Raw genomic sequence first — 21,816 nt, forward strand, 5'->3', positions numbered from 1 at the left:
TAAAATGGACGGTTTGATTTCTATGTATAAAATGCTATAAATATAAGCAGTACATATAACGTATATATATATATTGATATATAAAATTCAATAATGTTTAGTCAGTTTGGTATATAATAGAAAAAGTCGAAAAATGGACGGATTCGAGAAAAACAAGTAATTGCTCGACTTAATAAAAAGAGATTCGACGAATTTTCTAAAAAATCGTCGAATTTCGATCGATTTTTTCAAATTAAAAAGTCGTTTTCGAAATATTACTCGAAGATAGCCAAGGCACTGTTTCTAAATTAGTTGCACATGAGATTCCATGTCTTTTGTTTTCTTTTGAGTTTACTCATTAACGCGTGGCGTTCTCAGGTAATTTGTACTATTCTACGTGTTGAACACATAATATTTGACCCACGCAGAAATTCGTTTCTGCAGCTTACTTTTGCATAACGTCTCAAAGTTTCGATCCAGAGTTCTCGGTTATAAAACAGAGAATTTCATAGAGCGATCGGCATGATTGTAAAATAATAAAAATATTTACAACGTTAAGAAAAAATTTTCCTGAATTTGAGATTCGAATGATTCATCGGAAGGAGTTTAGCGTCAATAGGAGGGTGGTGAGGACAGTAATGAGGGAGAGCTCGAGAGCTGATGCTCCGGCATCGCAGTCGACGATCCTCCGAGCTCTCATGAAATCGGGGCCGAGATATGCGCTGTATTCTCTTTGTTCATGAGGAATAGCGATCAACTGTTGCGTGGCATCTTGAAAAATTAAATCGCTGTAGGGAGGGGCGCTCGAGAACATACTGAAGCTGAATTCATCCTCGTATTTTCGTCCGTAAAATTGTTCTGCGTAGGTGAATAAATTGATGTATGAATTAATCTCCGTTTGGTTGTAACCATAATATCCACCGCGGGCGATCATCGCGTTCGCCTTAACTTTGCCGATGTTGCAGTTTGGGTAATCCCAACTCGGTCGTCTCGTACCGTCAGGACACAAGAGCTCGAAGTCTTTCGTGAACGTATTTCTCGCCCAAAATTCCTTACGTTTCCCGTTCGTGTTCTCGTTCACTGTTGTGTGTTTGACGAATGCAACGTCCCCGCCACCCTCGACAAGACACCTGAACGCTCCTGTGTGCCCGTAATAGTCTTCGGATGCGTCACGACGACAGTAACGATAAGTTACACCGTGACAAAGGTCGCACATGTTGTCGTAAGGCACTCCGGTGTTGTACTCCAAGCTCAGGGCACCAGGAATGCACGATTTCGTGAAGTACTCAGCCGCTGCTCGCACCGAATCACAACCGTAACCTCTGATCCAACCGTTCGACAGTAGATAAGCCAATGGATAAATCCAACCCGCCGCCGTATTTATTCCCGTGTGACACGTATATTTGTTCTTCAAATACGTCAATTCAGTCTTCTCGTCGGACTCTTTAGCCACTGCAACTACGTAATAATCCGGTGTACCAAGGTTGTACACTTCCGACATAATGGGCACCTGACCAAACCGCAATCCCGCTGTGTAAACGTCACTCGCATCCAGGACTGTTATGTCGGCGTTACTGGGGAGTAAAATTTCAATAATATTGTTTCATTACATTTTTCTTGATATTTCTCGGCTGTGATATATCAATGGCTCGTGTCTGATCAAATAAGTCACTGAAGTTGATTCATCATTTTCATTTCAGAGACTGCGTTCTCTACAATTGTTTTTAATGCTCATAAATTGGCTATAGATTCCACTGAAAATATATTCACGAAGGTTTGCTCTCCGTAAAATAAGTACCGAACGAAGTTCTTTCCGACTTTTGACCAGACATTGACCTCAAAACAATATTTAATTCTTACCCATTTTGTATAGCTTGCATGCAATTTATTTGGCTGTGAGCTTTGTGACAAAACAACTCAGGCTGCAACAGTTGAGCTCTCATAGCGATCTGGGCAAAAAGAAAACGATAAAAATCGTTATAGAGTGACGCAGTGTTCGATCCTTCATTTTTCATTGTATACTCACTTTCATTTTTTTACACTTTTCCATTTCGGGATCGGACGTGACGCACAGAGTCACGGAGGGCACTGGGCAACGTCTGACAGCCATTATAGTGTCCAAAGCACGCCCCAAAAACTTTTCATACGTTTGATCCGGCTGTTTGATTTTTAAGAAACCGGTGGCAGTGTCCTGTAACGAAATAATATAGTTTTCCATGAAATTCTCAAATTGAAGCACACGTTTCTTATGGTGAATTATTGTACGGTAAGAATATATGACAAATAATCAAGTAAATTACTTTTTTTTAATTGAACAACTGACGGACGATTGATCTTGATTGAATTCACTCTGATGAAGTTTGACTTTTTATGATTTTTTTTGGAACTTAGTCATCGATATGCGGTTATGAAATTATTGTTCAATAAGGTTAAGAAAAAGAGGATTACATGAGAGGAACGTTTTGTTCCAACGAGGAATTGATTTTCACAATTTTGGATGTTAGAAACTAATGCAATAAAATTTAGGAATGAGGATCGCGTATAATAAAATTGAAAAAATTAAGATTTACCGAAAACAGTAAATTGTGGTGCAATCCAAATTTAGGTGCAGATTCGAACATGTGGAACGTCTCAATGGGCTGTATATACGAAGGATTTTCACCGCGATTTTTATCGTCGGAAAAATCGTATCCATGGGCATTGTAGCTGGGTTCTTGTGTAGATTCACGATCGTTATTCTCTCTGTATTCATCATCGAAGGCATTTTCATTGTTCCAGTTATCGTTACGAGTGCCGTAACCGTTTTCATAATTGTGATCCTCGAACGTCGGACGATTATCTCCATAGCCGCGACGGTTGTCGTAGGGATCCGTGCCATTGTTGGCATAATTGTTTTTGCCGAAAAGAAGAACAGCGTTTTCCAAGAATTTGGAATAAAGCTGTAGAGTTTGAAAGTCGCGAGCTGAGGAAGTGACAATTGCACGCGATGGTACTTTTCCCCAATTACAGCTTTCAAAATCATCTATTCTTCCGCGCGTTCCATTGCGACAGAGTAATTCGAATTGATCCTTCGTCACAGAATCTGTTGAAAAATATTTCGTAGTTTCATAAATTGACTATCACGGAGCTGATTTAACGGATCGGGTATCGACCATTTTTAACGTATGCGAATAAAAAATCAACGCACTCAAGTCGAAATTTGTCGATGTCATTTCGGAGACGGTTGTATGAACGAGAAAAGCGATTTCTCCAGCTTCGAGCAAACATCTGAAAGCACCTTCGTATCCCGCATAAGGATCGTCGTTCGTGCACCATCCACCGGGTATTTTGCCAATGCAGAGTTTGCATAATTGGTCCGAATTATCACCCAAGGGATTGTAATGATCCATGAGTGAATTTACCGCACAACTTGGTCCAAAATAATTTATTGTTGATTTAACGTGATTGTTGCAATCAATTACTTCCAAACCGCCTTGTCGCATGAGCTGATGAGTTTTTTTATGAAATTTATGGAAAAGTTAATACTTTGTGAATCTTTGCAAGTCATTGTTCTTCAGTTTTGTAGATTTTTCTTACCACATCCAACGGAATTGTCCAACCAGCGAGAGTGCCAACACCTGCGAAACAAGCCTTTTTTCCTCTCAAGTTGTACAAACTTGTAACATCTGGCAGTGATCCTTTCTTAATAACAGCTACAGCATACTGATAATTGATGCTGTTGTTGGTGTAACGCTCCTGCATAAAGGGGACTAAACTGTGATACCGGCCAGCAGTGAAAACTTCGCCAGGATCGAGGGTAGTCAAGTGTGCTTTTTCAAGATCGAGCATAGTCATGCACTCTTCTTTGTTAAACGCCTGTTTACATTCTAAAGAAATGTAGTAGGGTCCAAAGTGTCCTCTGTCCCTTTCGACCGCTTGCTTGAATGCCATACATTTATCCTGTTCCGCTTTTGATACAGTGCACCAAGTAACATTATTGTTTTCATATTGACTGATGAATTGACCTGTGAAATATGTAATTCACAAATTGGTGAAAATCCAATAAAAGCGTTTCTACAATTGTCACTAAAACTGTGGAACATATTTTATCGGCTTTTCCATTATTATGTTCTATGAGCGCTCATGAGATTAGAATAATTTGAATTAGAACAAAGCAAATTACTTTTACAATTTCATAGTCATTAATGTCTCTTCTTGTTCTATTTCCGTGCAAGTAATAACAAATATATAACAATATAAGTATATAAGTAAATAATAAGTATATAACAACTTACGATTATGGCATATATTTAAATTCTTATAACAGGTACTGAATCATTAACTGATAACAGAAACAGGAATAAATTGCATAAAAATATTTATCATTCAAGAATTAAGAAATTATACAAATAAGCTTCTATCGGAATTGTTGAGTTTCAATTTCGTGAATTGGAAGAAAATCTGATCTCTTCATGAGTTGTACCATTGAATTCTGTACATTTCATTTTACGTGCATGTTTGTTATATATTAGAGTTAATGTTGTTCAATTTTTGTTTGTATTTAACAGACTTTATGAATTTATTTCTGCTAACTAAATTGAACATATTTATTTTTTCCTGCTAACTAAATTTAACATATATGCCATCATCGGTTTCGCCCACGTATTAAAATTCACTTGTCTTTTTAATTTTTAATTTAACGTTTTTAGTATACTCTGGTATGTGGATAAATTTTCGGGAGAGTAAAAGATCGCCACGCCCATGTAAGGTTATACCCTTGGATTTCTACGTAATTAATTTCAACTAAATGTTCAATGAATTCGATCATGATCCAGAGGAGCTGTTTACAAAGAGTGCCATTTATTTTTTGCATTCGAAATATCGATAAAATGAACTGAAACGTGATGAAACATGATGCTAAGGCTGTCAGCCCAAAGTACGTTTCTATTCACATTACACACCCGAACACTTTTGAAAACACACGCTCTAACTCATTACCGTTTGTTCCATGGAGCGATGAAAAAACTGTCAATATCGCGGTAGCGATAATTAAATTACTCGACATTTTCGAAATTCTATTTCGAAAGGCGGAACTGTCACACGGTTGATTGAAAAAACACTATTCCCTAACTCAATATTAAAAATTACACTTGTTAAAAATTATTTAGCCCCTCGCGTCGGAAGCGGGCGTCGGCCTGTTATTTCGATGTATGCTGGCATGCTTTGGGATCAGCAGTGCAATGTTTGATGGTTGAGTCATCGGATCATGAACCGTCGGTAATGAAGGCGTGGTGGCGCATCTTTATCACTTTTTACTTTGCCTACCGCCGATTATGCGGCCGTATTTCAAAACCTACTGCCCCTACTGCCAGACTGCGAGTACGTGCTTTCGTTCAGGGCGTACAGCGCTGCGGCAGCAGATTAAAATCCATACATTCCACCACTACTCCACCGAGCCGATTTTTGTCATATATTTTCACATTGAGCGTCGATCGCGAGTGGCATTCTCAAAATTAAACTAAAGTGTGTTGAAGTGGCAGTGAACGGGACCATGCATTTCGAAGAATCAAAATTCAACTTAATCGAAAATACAATGAAAAAACTCGTATAGCTGGATTCAAGCTTTATTTTCCGATATACTCCGATGTCCCCTGAAGCGGAATGTTTTTCCAAAGAAAAAACCAATAACAATCATCACATATATTTTCATAATTACAAATCTCTCCTCGAATCACCTTCAATAATTTGATTAGCACAAAAAAAAAGTGTGTTTACTCGGTTTCTAAATTCGTTTCTCGAAACTTGAATGCCTGCATTCGCAACAGTTACTTAGGAAAGTTTATATTTTCCTGTGAGATTTCGAAGGCAGCTTTGACGTAATTTTTCTCATTCAATACTCCAGTAAAGCCGTTGAGTTCATCGATTATAGATTCTAGAGTTCGACCTTTAGTTTCGGGCACGAGAATGAAAATAAAAATAAAACTGACAACGCAACAAAGACCGAGGAAAAAAAAACAACCAGAAACCCCCATCGCGTTCATCATAGCGGGGAAAAATTTGACGAGCAAAAATGCGAGCCCCCACATGATGATTTGTGCTACAGTATTCGCGAGTCCTCGAATGTCCGGAGTGAAAATTTCCGATCCGACTACAAAGGGAGCTGAGCTCATACCGACGCTGTAAGAGAGAGCGTAAATCGACAGCGCCGTTACGGGAATCCAACGAAAATAGTCGACGTCGTATCCATCGTCTAACAATTTACAAAAAATCGCAATCGTACAATGACAAAGTGCCATTCCCGCACAAGAAACCATCAGCAGCGGCCTCCTTCCGGCTCGCTCCATCAGCGCCGTCGAAACCCACGAACCAACCACTTGAATCGAACCAATTATTATCGCCGCTGTGTTCGGGCTCAACGAACTTCCAGCCATCTTGAATATCGTCGCGGCGTAACTGAGCTGAAACAAAATCCAAGTGTCCCAGTGTCCCAGTGTCGTTTCCATGGAACTCAATAATTCGAACTATTGTAAATGGAAAAATTAGCGAGCCGTGATAGAAACGGGCATTTCTAGATTCTCGAAATGGTTATTACCGAAGGAAGCAAAATACGAATTTCCATACGAGGAATTTTCATATTCCGTTCCGTAATATGTCACAAACACAAAAGCTTCAAGATTGTCGCCGATTTCATTGCCACTACCCGATCATTTTTTGAATCCACGACACTTCCCTATACGGATCGATCTTTTTGCTCATTTTTATCTCACCATCACTGTTATTCCACAGAGTTGTTGCCCACACAGTAATCCGCATATGATCCCGAGACCTTTGCGGGTTCCTTGATCGCGAAATAAGTCCTTCAAACCGACAGATTTGTTCTGCTCGACTGTATTCTTGTTCAGCGATGGCTGTAACCTCAAAAATTCGCGATCCGCAGCAGCCTTGTCGCCATTTTTAAGCCACAAAAGTGACCTGTTATCATGAAGAAAATCTAAATTCGATTTTTCAATTCGACGCACTTTTACATTTGTTTTTAGTTCTTTACCTCGCCGCATCGTCCATTCGGTCGCGTTGTACTAGATAAACGGGCGTTTCCGGCATGAAAAAAAAACCTGCGAGGAACAGCAATGGCATAGCGAGGCTGAAGATCGCACTCAAGCGAAAAGACATCCCAGCCCCGATGACATAACCCAGTAAGACTCCAATATTGTTAGCAAACATCAAAAAACTTCCGAGCTGCCCGCGTATACTGTCCGCCGATATTTCGGACACGTACAAAGGAACGAGTAAGAAACAGGTGGCGCCACCAACGCCCGCGAAAAATCGTCCAACGTATAAATACGAATAATTCGTTGCGAATATTATCAACAGCCAACAAAGACAGAGTGGAACTGTCATTAGAATACCGGTCATTCGACGACCCAATTTTTCTGCCACCATCCCACAAAACGGTGTTGTCGCGAGAGCCCCAATGGTCAATGAACCTGTCACCCATGAAGCCTGCTCCTCTGTCAGTGGCGTATTTCCCACCGGTGTATCGACGCTCTGCAGCTGTGGAATTGCCGGTGATGGCCATGCTAGCATTATACCGTACGCTAAGGCAGCGATGTTAACTGTATACAATCAATAGGAGAAACAAATTCATCTCATCATTATTATTATTGTTATTATTAACTTCATTCGTTAATTTTGTGAATTCTCATTTGGTCATCATATATTTTTTATTATTTTTATCTAATTTTTGTCATTAACGTACGCTGAATAAGCGATATTAAATATGGAACAAATGAAAGAAACAAATTCATTGATCAGAGTTCAATAGTTGACAAATTAGGTTTTATGGTTGAGAAGCATTGTGGTCTTCTTACTTCCATTCAGAGTGAAGGATCAAAACTGGAGAAGCAACAAAATTAATACAATTTTTTGCGAAGTTGACGACTTTATAATTACTGGAATGAGAAAAAAAATCTTCTATGGCAAATACCGTGACAAAAAGAGCCATTCGTGTGTTTTTTAACTTCAAGGAAATGAGAAAAAAATAAACAATAAACTTCCGGAAAAAGAATCTCACCGGGACGGTGCTCAGAGTTTCCTTACTTCGCCGAGATACAATTTAGAGTTTTGACACTATTCACTCACCAAGCACCGCAGCGAGGGTCTGCCGGAATCGTCCCGGTTCTGATGATGATTTAATTTCGTCCATTTCTTAAAAATGCTGAAGGACACAGAAAATTTCGGAAAATTTGGAAAAACGACTGATCGAAAGGGGAAATGAAAAAAAAAAATGTGGAAATTAGAGACTTGGAAAAAAAAACTTGATCGATCGACCGTAGACTCGGTACTACTGTGCAAACAAATACAAACAATTTGATAGAGATTAGATGATTATAGATCGAATTGGATTGTTGCTACTACGTTATTCGCATTAATCGCACTTGAAACAGAGATTATTTACTATCAACATTAATCTCAATCTTATCTCCATTTCCAATCTCTTGTCATATTTTCCGGGTTTTGTTAATTACTATTTCGTTCAATTTTCTGTACTTTCGCTTTTCTTTTTATTCCCCAGTCTTAGATTCCTCGACTCGAAAGCCTGTCGTCGATGTACTAACACCTTTTGGCACGATTATATTATTCCATTTCTAACGATTGATAATAAATCCTCTACCCCTGCGAGGGCTCACGTCACGCAGTATCAATAATACAAAACTTTTCCTTATCTAATCACGATTCACCGTGTCTCAATTTTTCATGTACACGGAAAAAAACCTTCGAAGAGATAAACAGAAATGTCACCGTAACGATATAATTTGAGGGATACTAAACATGTTTTTTTTGACCGCACGATTCAAAGGATACACGTTGAAACTATGCTCTTAATATGTGTGTAGAGGAGAGTCAACACAGCAGAACACTCTCCCGAAAACATGGACTTTTTTCCGTTCTAAGATCGTAAAATTCGATTATTTGACTCAGGAAATGAATTCAACGTCAATACGCCGAATTGACACTGAGTTCGGCGGAGGGCGCTTTTACCAGCTCGGCTCTCTTCGGGCAACAGTGAAGGATGGGGAGGGGGGGAGTTAGAAAAACACAATTCGAACCATTCGAACACTCGACAAGGTCGAAAAGTCATCGCGATGGCGACGGTCGTGAATTTTTCCATGATCAGAATATCAATCAGTTGGAAATTTGTGAATATTTCTCAGCTCATTTTTGGCATTCGTTCCAATACAAATCAACAGTATTCGAACGTAAATGCGTTTGGAAACAGCATAATAAATTTCTAGATAATACACGTCGTACGAACGCACCAACATTCTGCCGCTGACACTTTATTATGATTTAATTTTCACAAACGTTATGAGGGAATGAGATTGTCAAGAGTGCGCGTCAGTTTCTGTGTTGAAGTTTTTATCTTAACGTGAAGTATATACTTGCTGAATATGGGAGGATGAGTATCGGATTAAATGGCTCTCGAACGGAAAAGTTTTTCCACTTGATCATAAGATTTTATACCTGAATAATGAAAGTTATTGTTAAGTACGATTTTCCGGAAGAAAATCATAATTTAACGATTTTATGGTCCCGTCGAGATTGTGTGAGGGAAAATAGTTCAGTGAGTGATTTCATAAAGCACACCAATCAGAACTAAAATTCTTACATGACGGCAGTAAAAACCGTGAAAATATAAATTTTGCTAGAAAGAAAATGTATTTCAAAGACGATTCGATTCAATACGATTCATCGAAGTTCTCGGTTTTTTCTTTTAGAAACCTACATTATTCAACGGATCAAGAATTTGTGAAAAAGTGACTCTCGATTACATTTTTTCGTCAAGTTCTATTAGCTTTGCTTAAATTTATGACTAATTGCTTCATTTCCTACTCAATACGATTCATCGAAGTACTCGGTTTTTTCTTTTAGAAACCTACATTATTCAACGGATCAAGAATTTGTGAAAAAGTGACTCTCGATTACATTTTTTCGTCAAGTTCTATTAGCTTTGCTTAAATTTATGACTAATTGCTTCATTTCCTACAATGAATTATTAGTGGCTTACATATGTTCCGTAATGTTTACAATTCTCGAAGCACATCGTTCAATGGTAGATCACAGGTTATGTCGTCACATACATCAATCGCTATATGTTCCCTTTGTAAATTACGATCATATTTTATAAATGAATTCTCTTTCGTTTTGTTCGGAAATTCTCGAAAACATAAAACGGAAAAAAATTCGTACAGTACTTTTCGCATGTATACTCACATTATTAATGTTGTCTGTCATATGATTATACTATTTCTTTTGCATTTATAACTTTTTTTGTATATATAATTTTTTGCATATATACTAACAGGATTAAGACGTTCGAAACAAATGCGCCTCGACAATCATATTCCTCTGGAATGTGATCTTCGAAATGAATTCTCTCCACTCGAAGCACGCGCACAGTGCTCGCGTTGTCGCCGATTCAATTTTTACAGCTGATCGAATTCAATTCCCTCCTATCTATCGCTGCATATCTCAGAAACGATGCGTTTTTTGACAATAATTGACTATCGTACGATATTATGATAATATTGCGTTAATATTCTATCATCACGTACACTGTTTTAGAGCTTCCGAGACATCGCAGTGCGAATTCTAAAATTCTAAAGTACTCGATCTCGTATAAAGTTTTCAAATTCTATGAAAAAAATCGTGGAGATCTCGTTGACACCCGGAATAAAATGATTCGGGCCCACCCTCCATTCGCTGGTGTTGACATCCTGAAAAATTGAGCGTAAATAACTTTCTAGCGTCACTTCCGATCCTAAGGATGTATCTAAGAATTTTTTCAGGTTTATTTCAGCGTTCATCCAACGAACTTTCCGATTTGGCGATGCATACTAGATTCGCGAAAGGGCGAACGAATCACATCCCTCCTAAAGGTAAAGCAGGGTAAGCAGGTAACGTGTATAACCTCAGTCGATCAATTATGGTTTCGAGAAGCTTCATAAAGTTGCTGTTGGCCCAGACGCAGCGCTGCAATCGAAACCTTAACCTGATTCTTTTTTTTTCGTTTTTCTATTTTTGCTGAGGAATAAACGTCAACAGTTCGCGGGACGACGAAGTTGATAGCCCACGATACATTGACGAATTCATAATTTTTTTATTACGTCAAGTAACTTTTGTGAATAGAAATTTCGTCTCAGTGTTTTAGAGCAAAATCATTAAGAAATCGAGCATAATCGGTGGCGAAAAAAGAAAAAATTGGTTTTCGACGGTTCCAGTTCCAGCGTCAACAAAGAGAGTCGTGGAGTGGGAGTAGAAAAATATACATCAAGAATAGTGCACCCTGAAATATAAAGTGGAGTGATCGCGCGCATCAATATTTGTTGTGTAGGTCAAGATCGCCGATTTCAAACGTGTGAAATTTTCGTGGAGCCCTGACGTAATTTGTGAGTTACTATTTTTGACATTATCGATTCATTTCAAGTTTGTATATTCGCTCTAACGGATCAGCGAGTATTGAAAACAGTCTCAAAAAAGTCTTAAATTCGACGTTTTTCCTCATTCGGTTCGAACCTTCAAGAGCCCGTCGCAAAAAAGACCTTATTTGGGGCTCTAATTCCTAATTTGGAATCTATGACGTAACGTCGGCTTTGAATTAAAGTAAAGAAAAAAGTCCAATTTGAGACTCAATTTAGGTCTCACTCACTTGTTCACTTGCAATCCAAAATGTCAATTGGGACACGTTTCGTTCTTCTTTCAAATCTCGTTGATCCCTTGAGGTCCCTTTCTTTGATTTTTTATTACATTTTCAAAAAATGTCTTTGAAAAAAAGAAAAGTGAATCAACGATTTTGCATACCGAGTAATCACGGACCGAGGAACTTTATTTGACGGCTGAAACTAGACCAATAAATTGTAAATCGGTCAATCGTTGCCCAAACGCTATGAATTCGTTTATTTGAAGTTTTGAATCATTTTAAAAATTGGACATGCAAAAATATCGATGTTTTTTCCGAAACCAGATACGGCGCCTTCTCGGCGATTGACGGCTCGTTGCTGTCGTTCTGTCAAATTTGATTCGATTTAAATTAAATTTTAAACTCTCACAGTTACTGCAAAGGGTCACAATCAGGCATACGAGAACGCAACGTCATAATTCAATGTCAAACCTCGTTTACATCATTAGCGAAAACAATAATAAATCGTAACAATAAAATCGTTTGTTGCTTTAAATTTCCTAGTCAAAAAGCCATGCAAACACTTGAAAAACAATTACGAGTTGAGACTATTGGGCGCTTGATCATGCATTTTGTGGCTTTTGACGCGGGTGGGGGGGGGGGGGGGGGTATTAAAAAATTATGTAATTGTTTTGTTTAATTTTTTCAACCTTTTTTTTTCAAAATTGAAAAAATGAAATTCTTTCAAAATATCTTCTTTTTTTATATCTTTCACTATTTTCTTGTTTTTCTCATTCTTTCTCTATACTTTTATACAACGCACCTTGACAGCTCTTAAGGAAGTTGGGCAGGAAATAGTATTAATGAACAGAAGAATATGAAACTTTACAGAATGTTAAGGAGGGTGGATCGCAACGATACAATATTACCGTGCTAAACCATGTTAAAAATATGAAGAATTTCAAAATGATAAGAATTTAATAAAATTTGGTAAATGTATTCTTTAAAAATATATAAGACAATATAACTTTTTTTAGATTTTTCTACCACATTGCTCTCGAGTAATCGAACATCCAAGTTCACGTGTATAAACATAGAGTTTACATACCAGTTATAAATCTCGTGCATAAGAACACCGATTTAACGCTCAATTATTCGATAACCATGTGGTAAAAAAATTGGAAAAAAATTGTATTTGTATACTTGTCGATGCCAAAGAATGTTATCAACAAATTTGATCAAATTCTGATTATTTTGATTTCGTTATCCACCTTCCTCAAGTTATCATGTAAAAGTCATTTGTACAAACTTTTGTGATCCGCGGTGGGTGGTAATGCAATATCTGTCTTTTTCTTTTCTGCCTCGACAAGCCACGTTAACATGACGATGGAAAAAAATTTGAAGAGTAGAGAGATGAAATATTTCCAATCATTTACACAAGTTCGAAAACTTTTTTTTAATAAAAGAATATAAGTCAGAATGACTATAAATATAATAAATTTACAAACAAATTGAGAATCACTTTTTTATTTCCACACATATTTTTGTATGAACACAAAGTCTTTTTCTTGAGAATTAAAATGTATTCCACGCAGCTGATAACCTGTTTTTGAACACATATAAACGTGCCCACATTGAAACGAACAGCGACATTGACAGATGAACTACTAATCAGCTCGAACGATGGTCTAATACTTTTATAACTAGTTAGGTAACTCAGTAGCTTCCTTAATAGAAATAGTTGAGGTTAATGTTATGGATAAAATGAAAACCTCGGTGAAGAAAAAATGTTTTTCCCCAAATTTTTGAAGGGTGCCCGAATTTTTTTTTTCTATTGCAAAACATTGCAGATCGTCCTGGTCTCCCTCGCCGATCTTGTAATCGTTCCCTCCCAGAACAACTTGGCGCATCTTCTGAATTTTTCAGTCGTTTATCTTCAAGATGTTGAGTGGTAACCAGAAAATTTGTTCTAGAAAATTCATCGCCGAAAATGCCACTCCGATATTATTGACGAGTCAAAAAATTCCATGTACACGTCTCGAGATGCTGGACCGGATGTTTCAAGGATACATTTTCTGAGGACGAATCTTCCAGATTAATTTGATTGCACCGGAACTACAACTGAAGATGGAAATCTCGAATTCTGTGACGAAGTTTTCAAATAACTTCGTCACAAACGAGCTTCAAATGGGATTTTGAAGTTTTGAAAAGCGGATTCAAGTGCTTCGGTTCTCGATCGAAAATCTATGAAAGTGAGGACACGGAGGAATGGGAGATTTTCTCAAAAAACGGGATAACAAAATATTTTGGATTTTTTCTCACTGTTAAAGAAGGATCAACGATAATCCTCCAATATATTTATCATTTGAAGTGCTTCGTTCTAAATTCATCGCCTTCGTTTTCCGTGCTTTGTAATCCAGTAATTTGACCACTGCGAGGAAACAGAATGTTGATTCTCGCTCGAAGGTTGTTTTTCAAAAGTCGGATCAATCGTATCCGACCGTTACGTGGGAAGATTTATATTTTTCTGTGACATTTCGAGGGAGGCTTTGACGTAATTTTTTTCATCGAATCGTCCGGTGAAACCGTTGAGTTCGTCGATTATGGATTCAAGTGTTCGACCCTTTGTTTCAGGCACGAGAATGAAAACGAAAATAAAGTTAGCGAGGCAGCAGAGGGCGAGGAAAAAGAAGCAGCCGGATACGCCCATCGTGCTCATCATCGCGGGGAAAAATTTGACGAGGAGAAACGCGAGCGCCCACATGAAAAATTGGGCTACAGAAATGGCGAGACCACGAACATCGGCGTTGAAAATTTCTGAGGCAACGATGAAAGGACCCGAGCCCATTCCGACGTTGTAAACGAGGGCGTAAATCGACAGCGACGCCACCGGAAGCCAACGAAAATAATCAACGTCGTAACCCTCGTTCAACATTGTACAGAAAATTGCAATCGCGCAATGACACATCGCCATTCCTCCACAAGAAACCATCAGAAGCGGCCTCCTTCCGGCTCGCTCCATCAATACCGACGAAAGCCACGAACCAAACACTTGGATCGATCCAATTATTATCGCAGCTGTGTCCGGGCTCATCGAGCTTCCAGCCATCTTGAAAATCGTCGCTGCGTAGCTGATCTTTAAGAAAAAATGCAGAAATTTCAATGCGTTTTTAGTTAAAGCGAAATAGAAACTTTGAAAAAAACGAAACAAAATTTCCCCCGAAGGCAGGAATTATTGTCTCGTTTTTCTATCGGTTCCCATTTTGCTTATCGATGATCGAAAAACTCCAAGATTGTCCCCGATTTCTTCGGGTGCATTTTAACAGCAATTTGTTCACTGCTACTCTCTCCGTGCACGAATCCATCAACTCACTCGTTTACTACGTACCATTGCGGTTATTCCGCACAACTGTTGCCCTCCCATCAGCCCACAAGCGATCACAAAGCCTTTGATGGTTCCACGATCGCGAAACAAGTCCTTGAATCCAATGGATTTGTCCTGCTCGTTAACGTGCTCGCTCACGAGCAATTGTATTCTCAAAAGTTCGCGATCGACTGCAGCCTTGTCGCCATTTTTGAGCCACAGAAGGGACCTGAAACGAGCAAATGCATCTTTTTAATGGAGAAAGAGTTTCCTCTTTAAAATTGCTCTGGAGGCAGACGGATTGACATGCTGCGCTGATGGAAAGACGATGAAAAATTGAGCCAAAATTGTTTTTACCTCGCCGCGTCGTCCGGGCGATCATGTCGTATGAGATAGACCGGTGTTTCCGGCACGAAGACAAAACCCACGAGGAATAGCAAGGGCATAACGAGGCCGAAAACAGCGCTCATGTGGTATGACATGGCAGCGCCGGTTACGTAGCCCGTTACGATTCCGATATTGATGCCAAAAACGAGAAAACTTCCAAGCTGCCCGCGTATGCTGTCCGCTGAAATTTCGGAGACGTAAAGAGGCACGAGGAAAAAACAAATGGCACCACCGACGCCGGCGAAAAAACGTCCAATGTATAAGTACGAATAATCCGTGGCGAATATGATCAACAGCCAGCACATGCAGAACGGCACTGTCATTACAAAACCGGTCTTCCGGCGACCCAATTTTTCAGCTATTATACTGCAGAATGGCATTGAGACGAGTGCACCAACGCACAATGCTCCCGTCAACCAGGAAGTCTCCTCGTCCGTCATCGGCGAATTTCCCACCGGAGTATCGACGCTCTGCAACTGCGGAGTTATCGGCGACGGCCATCCTATCATCGTACCGTACGCTAAGGAAGCAACGTTAACTGTCGAATGAAGGAGAGAAGAAAAACCAATTAGTTGTCAGATTAACTTCACGATTTCTGTTCCGATCGTTTCTGGTGAAATTGCATTAATGAAACGTTTTTTTTTCTCAATTTCTTCTTTCAGATCGCAGGAAATGATTTTTTCATTATTGCGGTATTGAGAATCGAGGGATTGCTGAGAGTCGACGAAAATATCACGACGAGACGATCGAATAATGTTTTGACGTTTAAGAAGTGTCCACATGATTTTGTGAATCAAGATTTTGTCACCGATCCGTTGCCAATTACCCATCGGTCGGAGTTACAACAAAAAAAGTGTTCCACTGTGACTTTTGTCTAGTTTACATCAACCGGGCTTAGCGCATGTTCATGTGACATTGTGCTTTGAACTTTGAACCTGCTTTTCTGTGATGGAAGGAAAATAATAGGCGATGTCGACCAAAGTAGTCGGAAAAGGAAATTCACAATTTCGTGTCCATTCAGATAATTGAATTGTTTTTCAATTTTTTCAGTTCCATTCAGTAGCAGTTAATATTTTTCATTGTTCGGAGAAAATGATGAGTGATATTGAAGAATATTGAACGAGGATGAAGTTGTCACGTGCCAAAGTTGAAATCGTTCGTTTTTCTTGAAATGAGCCAAATGCAATTGCCAGTTTCAATTTCCACTCACCGAGAACAGCCGCGATGGTCTGCCGGAGTCGCCCCGGCTCCGATTTCGTCGATTTTTCTTCGCCCATTTTTTCTTCGGTAAAATCTTGAAAAGATACACGCGCACACTCACACACGAAAAATCGATATGAAGAATGAACGATTCATGGGCTGAGGAAGGAATCGAGAAAAATAGTGAGAATCGAGGCTGCTCCACCGAAAAACTACATCGAGGAATCGTCGCCGAGATTCTACTGAGTATCCCTCAAACAGTTGACCGCCGCTCCTCCGTCGAACAACATTGACGCAACGAAACCGCTCTAGCTTCAATAATGTTTCTGTGATAAGTTTCGATTCGAATACGAAAAAAGTGTGAATAATAAGATAAAAACGCGCCACGATTATTGCTGCCCCGTTGCTCAACGTCAGCAATGTCAAAACTGCGATTATTTACTTTTTACGCGTACAATTTGTTTTCTGCTATTAGATTCTTTCAAGCCTTTTCCATTCAATCGACATTCTTGCTACTAATTTCTGTCTTCCCGATCACTTTATCTACGATTTTATCTAATTTTTTCTTTTATTTTTCGATTTTTTGTTAACCCTGTTTTTTCGGATACTCCGATCTTTGACTTTGTGAATCGGGGGCTGTCGTTGATGTACTCGTACGTTAGTACGATCTTGTAATTCAATTTATATCAATCGACGATAAAATCTCTTCCCCTGCGATTTCACATCACCCTCTATCAATGCAAGACATTCTCTTATCTTTTTCGACACAACGTTGTTACACACCGAATGAAGTAATTGTACGCCTGGACAAAAAAGCTTGCGAAAGAGCAACTTGTAATGAAAAAATCCCTTTTCGTGGAGCTCGATATAAAAAAAATTGATTTGTCACAGGCAAATTGCAAGATGAAACTTATTTCGCAGTTGCTCTTGAATCAGGGACTTTGGGTCAATGTCTCGATACACTGACAGAGAAATCATTTTGTAATAACTGGTAACGATTGGATTAAGTTGAACTTTCTTAACGAGTGATAAAAGGACCATTTTTTACTCTCAAAGTGAGCTCGAAATCGTCCTAATAATTGATTAGGTACAACTGTATCGACTTATTTGTAATCACAAAGTCAAGGTCTTTTAATACAGAAATACTCAAAAGTGGGTAACTCCGGCGCGAACTCGTTGCGAAATCATGGTTGGCAGATAAAAGTTTAGGCAACTTTTAGCGACTTTTTTTATTCGTGTTTTGACAACCATGTCGAAACGGCTTATTCGTCGGAAGAAATAAACGAACGAGGAAAAAGATTATTCAGAGGAAAAGGGCATCTTAAAAAAATAGCAGAAAACAATTTTTTGTTCCGCACCACTCGTGAATTTAAAAAAAATCGAATTTTGAGAACATTCTTAGAAATTTTTCGCTTGAGAATGAATATGAGCAACTGAACGTTCTCGTATTCCCAAGTTTCTTCTCCATCCGACAGATCGTTCGAATCCGTTAACAAACGTCATCAGGAAATGAGATTGTCACGAGCACGTGCGTTGTATTGAATCTCTATTCATCCTACAATTATCTCCATTCGTGGAAAATAATTTATCGTTGAGTATTCACTGATTGCAAATTTAATTTACGGCTCTCCCGAACACATTATTTCGTCAAAAAGTCAAATTCTCGTAGAGAATTTACGACCCTCGCTTGAGTCGCTGCTATAAATTTTTAGTTACTTCTGTCACATCGTTTTTAACACTCTCCAAATAGTCGAAACAGACGACATTTCATTGCTCGGACGAGCAACGATCATTTCATGAAAATGTTTCCATTTTTATTTAATATTTAAAAAATTTATGAGCTGACTCCACAATTTTTGAGCCCCTCGAATGCTCAGTATTTGCAAAAATGATTCAAATGAGGATTGAACAAGAAAAATATTTTTAATCAAACTTCAAAACTGTAAATTAGACACGAACAAATGACTCGCAAGAAGAATTTTTCCTGTGGAAAATAATCCAAAAGAAATTTTAATACCCACGTTTTTCATGATCGTTGTGAAAATCGGAGTAGAAAACCGGGGCTTCATCACTTTTCGAAAATAAGCTGCACTCGTGCACTTCAATTATTGTAACAGCGAATAATAAGAGATTTGATCGTTCGTCAAATCTTTGATCGATAGTGCCAGCTAACGCGTAGAATTGGAAAAGAAAAACGTCATTGCGAGCATTAACGAGTTTAGAATAGTTCGCGAGCAAGATGCCCCACAATTAGCCTTTCCTCGTTCCTCCAAATTCAACCGTGACCGTGCGTCTGTCCATGTCCATGCGTTGATCCTGTAAATTCTCCCCCTAGACAGAATCGATATTCCGGGCAGTCAGCTGTTTTCCTCACCCACTGCAGAATATCGTCTGTACTTTCACTGACCCAGTCACCAAGAACCAACCAGTGAGGGTGGAATTTATTCAATCGAAAATGCAATTTTTCTTGTCATTTAAATTTTAGGTTTTGTTTCAAGTGTCCATATGATAATAATATATATTTTTGTGAATTCATTTCCACAGTCTCACTCAATCTCTCATTCACTCCACTCAAAGTACGATTTTTTTATCGTTTCAGTTCACTCCAAACTGGATTTCTGATCGAGCACACATTTTGGAGGGTTTTCGAAAAAGACATTTCGTAACATGTCATGGCGATGCAGTGGTGCAACGAACAAGGAAATGATAGACAAATTACAAGGTAAAAAATGATTGCATCAAAATTGCATTACTTTTTATATTGTATACAATTTTGCTTTTCTCATCGAATTATAAAAATTCCTGAAAATTTATTGGTAATATTGTAACGAAATATCCTGAGTTTCGAGGTTCATAAGATTTCGAAAATTCATCATTTTTTGTTCACTTCAATAAAAAACAAATAAATAAATAATTACGTCAAAATCCATGATCACGAATTAACAATTTTCTATCCATTTTGTAGAAGCCAAAATACTAACGACGGACGCTGCGATGCTTGCGATGATCGCCATTGACAGAGGACGATATTGTCACGAAGATGAGCCATATTTAGACCGACCACGAAGGATTGGTTACAACGTTACCATCAGTGCCCCACACATGGTACATCCATTCACCTTCCAAACGTTCTCATTCACTAAATTTCAATAATATCCAATTTGAGATAAAATCATGGGCGAAAGTGATAATTATAGTGATGCCGGTAGAGTCTTAGCGAACGTCAAAAAGCCCCCATCGAGAATCCAATGTGACAAGGGTAACTCGATAATTGGGCAGGGTGTCAAATGGACATCGGGCGATTCTCCATCGTGTCAAATGCCCATAAAATATAGATATACCGCGCCGTTGTATGGTCGTCAATTTGTCCACTTGACACCCTGCCCGGATAATTGCTGCGGTTTGAAAAAATGTTGGATTCTCATAACTTTCTTTTATGATAAAAAAAATGGAACATTGACATATGCTGCCAATCGATTCCGTGATATTGAAAAAGATAGCGAGCCGAGGATTACTGAGGGCATCATTCGAATCCGGGCTATCGCCGTTTAACCCCGTTATCATACTCGTCACGTCGTACGATTTTTGTTTGGCACATCTTATTATCTCCAGTCGTTGGAAATTCACCGCTTGGCTAACATCGGAGAAATTTCTGTACGAGAAATCAAGATGTTTGAAAGCAAATGATATTTTAGCCTCGATTGCCCGTGTTTGCATTATTCCCGCTAAATCCAATATTTTCCTCGATATCAATGATGTTCCAATCCTCTGTGGCATACGAAGCAAAAAAAAACAAATTATTGTCCTGAATCTTAAAAAATTGATGAAGAGAAAAAAATAAGATTTTTTTTTGATTTTTCAGCACGCCTATGCCCTTTCCATTCTTACGGATCAACTACGAGACGGTGCTCGAGCTCTTGACGTTGGTTCTGGCTCCGGTTATCTAACAGCTTGTATGGCTTTCATGGTTGGTCCTCGGGGTCGTGTTATTGGCCTCGAACACATACCCGAACTGATCGAGATCTCGACGAGAAACGTACGCGACGATTGTCCCCATTTTATTAGGGACGGACGAGTCAAGTTCATCGGTAATTCTCTATTTATATTGCTTGAGGCATTCTTTCGAAAGATCGAAATAAAATTGCCAAATTCCGATGATTCTCGTTGTGGAAAATGGTTCGTGATGAAGGAACGCATCACATTGGATACGAAGGTTTTCATATCGAGAGTTTTTCTAATAGAAGTCGACAAAAAGCTCTCCTAAAAGATGGGTTCATTTTTCGCCAACCATTTACCAGAAGAAACAACCGGAATTTGGTCATTATTAACTCGGAGAATTCACTATTTCTAAACATTATTGGAGTTATTTAATTTTGTTTTTTTTTGCAGAGGGAGATGGTCGACTTGGATACCCCGAAGAAGGTCCTTACGATGCAATCCATGTTGGAGCTGCTGCTGAATCCCTTCCTGAAGAAGTAAATAAAATGACTTTTCCATAAGTAGTTTTCGCGACAACTTGTAAATGATAAAATTTCATTCTAATCACTTTTTTATTTTGATTGACTTCTGACTTTTTCTTTCTTTCATAATAAAATAAAAAGGTCGATTCACTAAAACTTTATCCAAGCGTACAAGATTTGTATCAGTTTTTGAAAAGAAAAACATTATTTGTGAAGCAATAATGGTTTTTTCTTACTTTTTCAGCTCGTAAAGCAACTCGCACCTGGTGGTCGAATGGTTTGTCCAGTCGTGACATTCGAGGGTTACCAAAGGTTTCAGACCCTTGTACAAATCGATAAAAACGAGGATGGAACCGTCTCTACGAAGAAACTGATGCATGTTTCATACGTCCTACTTACCGACCCTGAAACACAATTGAACAATTAATAATTCGACGAATTTCCGATGCGATGGAATAATTTTTTCACCGTATATATTGGAAGCCTTGTAGATATTTAAACAGAACGCCCACAAAGTATTCAAAATAATAATGAAAACGACGGTGAGATATCTAAATGATTATATTGTGCAATTTTAAGTTTTTTCCTTTATTGTTCAGATGAAACCGTTATTTTCACAATTTATTTATCACTGTATTATATAAACTAATATATATTTTGTATAGATATAAAAAGTACGTTTTATATTTACAATTGTGAATACAAATAAATTATAGTTTCAACTACATATGTCACTCATCCGAGATTTATTCAAAATATTATAGATGCAG

General features: G+C 38.4%; 4 protein-coding genes and 1 long non-coding RNA gene across 10 annotated transcripts; 1 reads left to right on the plus strand and 4 right to left on the minus strand.

Annotated features, from left to right (window-relative positions):
* Positions 1 to 3: 3 nt before the first annotated feature.
* Positions 4 to 5,181, minus strand: Tsf2 (transferrin 2). 2 transcript variants are annotated; one of them, XM_043413159.1, is made up of 7 exons: positions 4,957 to 5,181; positions 3,556 to 3,983; positions 3,167 to 3,464; positions 2,550 to 3,061; positions 2,006 to 2,170; positions 1,840 to 1,928; positions 4 to 1,553 (listed from the first exon to the last, which is right to left on the minus strand). In XM_043413159.1, the coding sequence occupies exons 1-7, from the start codon at positions 5,021 to 5,023 to the stop codon at positions 572 to 574; spliced, it is 2,541 nt and encodes an 846-aa protein (XP_043269094.1). In that variant the 5' UTR covers positions 5,024 to 5,181; the 3' UTR covers positions 4 to 571. The 2 variants fall into 2 exon arrangements, with proteins under 2 accessions (XP_043269094.1, XP_043269095.1); XM_043413160.1 differs by lacking the exon at positions 4,957 to 5,181 and adding an exon at positions 4,807 to 4,846.
* A 385-nt stretch (positions 5,182 to 5,566) lies between these two features.
* Positions 5,567 to 7,398, minus strand: LOC122407270 (facilitated trehalose transporter Tret1-like). Its single transcript, XM_043413378.1, has 3 exons — positions 7,004 to 7,398; positions 6,726 to 6,930; positions 5,567 to 6,416 (listed from the first exon to the last, which is right to left on the minus strand). The coding sequence occupies exons 1-3, from the start codon at positions 7,396 to 7,398 to the stop codon at positions 5,784 to 5,786; spliced, it is 1,233 nt and encodes a 410-aa protein (XP_043269313.1). The 3' UTR covers positions 5,567 to 5,783.
* Positions 7,399 to 7,435: 37 nt separating this feature from the next.
* Positions 7,436 to 8,765, minus strand: LOC122405933 (uncharacterized). Its single transcript, XR_006259851.1, has 3 exons — positions 8,506 to 8,765; positions 8,098 to 8,173; positions 7,436 to 7,571 (listed from the first exon to the last, which is right to left on the minus strand). It is a non-coding gene; the product is annotated as an uncharacterized lncRNA (long non-coding RNA).
* A 2,275-nt stretch (positions 8,766 to 11,040) lies between these two features.
* On the plus strand, positions 11,041 to 21,773 carry LOC122407232 (protein-L-isoaspartate(D-aspartate) O-methyltransferase-like). 5 transcript variants are annotated; one of them, XM_043413303.1, is made up of 6 exons: positions 11,041 to 11,405; positions 19,186 to 19,308; positions 19,552 to 19,691; positions 20,449 to 20,674; positions 20,976 to 21,061; positions 21,291 to 21,773. In XM_043413303.1, exons 2-6 carry the CDS (start codon positions 19,254 to 19,256, stop codon positions 21,471 to 21,473), a joined length of 690 nt encoding a protein of 229 aa, XP_043269238.1. In that variant the 5' UTR covers positions 11,041 to 11,405; positions 19,186 to 19,253; the 3' UTR covers positions 21,474 to 21,773. The 5 variants fall into 5 exon arrangements, with proteins under 5 accessions (XP_043269238.1, XP_043269239.1, XP_043269241.1 ...); XM_043413304.1 differs by lacking the exon at positions 11,041 to 11,405 and adding an exon at positions 17,453 to 18,176; XM_043413306.1 differs by lacking the exon at positions 11,041 to 11,405 and adding an exon at positions 17,453 to 18,114.
* On the minus strand, positions 13,147 to 16,853 carry LOC122407224 (facilitated trehalose transporter Tret1-like). Its single transcript, XM_043413292.1, has 4 exons — positions 16,597 to 16,853; positions 15,357 to 15,924; positions 15,024 to 15,228; positions 13,147 to 14,771 (listed from the first exon to the last, which is right to left on the minus strand). The coding sequence occupies exons 1-4, from the start codon at positions 16,661 to 16,663 to the stop codon at positions 14,139 to 14,141; spliced, it is 1,473 nt and encodes a 490-aa protein (XP_043269227.1). The 5' UTR covers positions 16,664 to 16,853; the 3' UTR covers positions 13,147 to 14,138.
* Positions 21,774 to 21,816: the final 43 nt, after the last annotated feature.

Source organism: Venturia canescens, chromosome 2 (genome assembly GCF_019457755.1).
Source record: "Venturia canescens isolate UGA chromosome 2, ASM1945775v1, whole genome shotgun sequence".
Taxonomy (NCBI): domain Eukaryota; kingdom Metazoa; phylum Arthropoda; class Insecta; order Hymenoptera; family Ichneumonidae; genus Venturia; species Venturia canescens.

Bases quoted from the DNA above. Each gene is read 5' to 3' on its own strand.
- Tsf2 (XM_043413159.1), bottom strand. From the start codon at position 5,023: ATGTCGAGTAATTTAATTATCGCTACCGCGATATTGACAGTTTTTTCA. The intron at 3,062-3,166 runs GTGCGTTGATTT...ATTTTTCAACAG, and splicing joins ATCGACAAATTTCGACTTGA to ATTCTGTGACGAAGGATCAA. The intron at 1,554-1,839 runs GTAAGAATTAAA...TTTACTCCCCAG, and splicing joins ATGCAAGCTATACAAAATGG to TAACGCCGACATAACAGTCC.
- LOC122407232 (XM_043413303.1), top strand. From the start codon at position 19,254: ATGTCATGGCGATGCAGTGGTGCAACGAACAAGGAAATGATAGACAAA. The intron at 20,675-20,975 runs GTAATTCTCTAT...TTTTTTTTGCAG, and splicing joins CGGACGAGTCAAGTTCATCG to AGGGAGATGGTCGACTTGGA. The intron at 21,062-21,290 runs GTAAATAAAATG...TTACTTTTTCAG, and splicing joins CTGAATCCCTTCCTGAAGAA to CTCGTAAAGCAACTCGCACC.
- LOC122407270 (XM_043413378.1), bottom strand. From the start codon at position 7,398: ATGGTGGCAGAAAAATTGGGTCGTCGAATGACCGGTATTCTAATGACA. The intron at 6,931-7,003 runs GTAAAGAACTAA...TCATGATAACAG, and splicing joins CGAATGGACGATGCGGCGAG to GTCACTTTTGTGGCTTAAAA. The intron at 6,417-6,725 runs GTGAGATAAAAA...ATTTTGTTTCAG, and splicing joins TCTGTGGAATAACAGTGATG to CTCAGTTACGCCGCGACGAT.
- LOC122407224 (XM_043413292.1), bottom strand. From the start codon at position 16,663: ATGGGCGAAGAAAAATCGACGAAATCGGAGCCGGGGCGACTCCGGCAG. The intron at 15,925-16,596 runs GTGAGTGGAAAT...TTCATTCGACAG, and splicing joins GACCATCGCGGCTGTTCTCG to TTAACGTTGCTTCCTTAGCG. The intron at 15,229-15,356 runs GTAAAAACAATT...TGCTCGTTTCAG, and splicing joins CGCCCGGACGACGCGGCGAG to GTCCCTTCTGTGGCTCAAAA.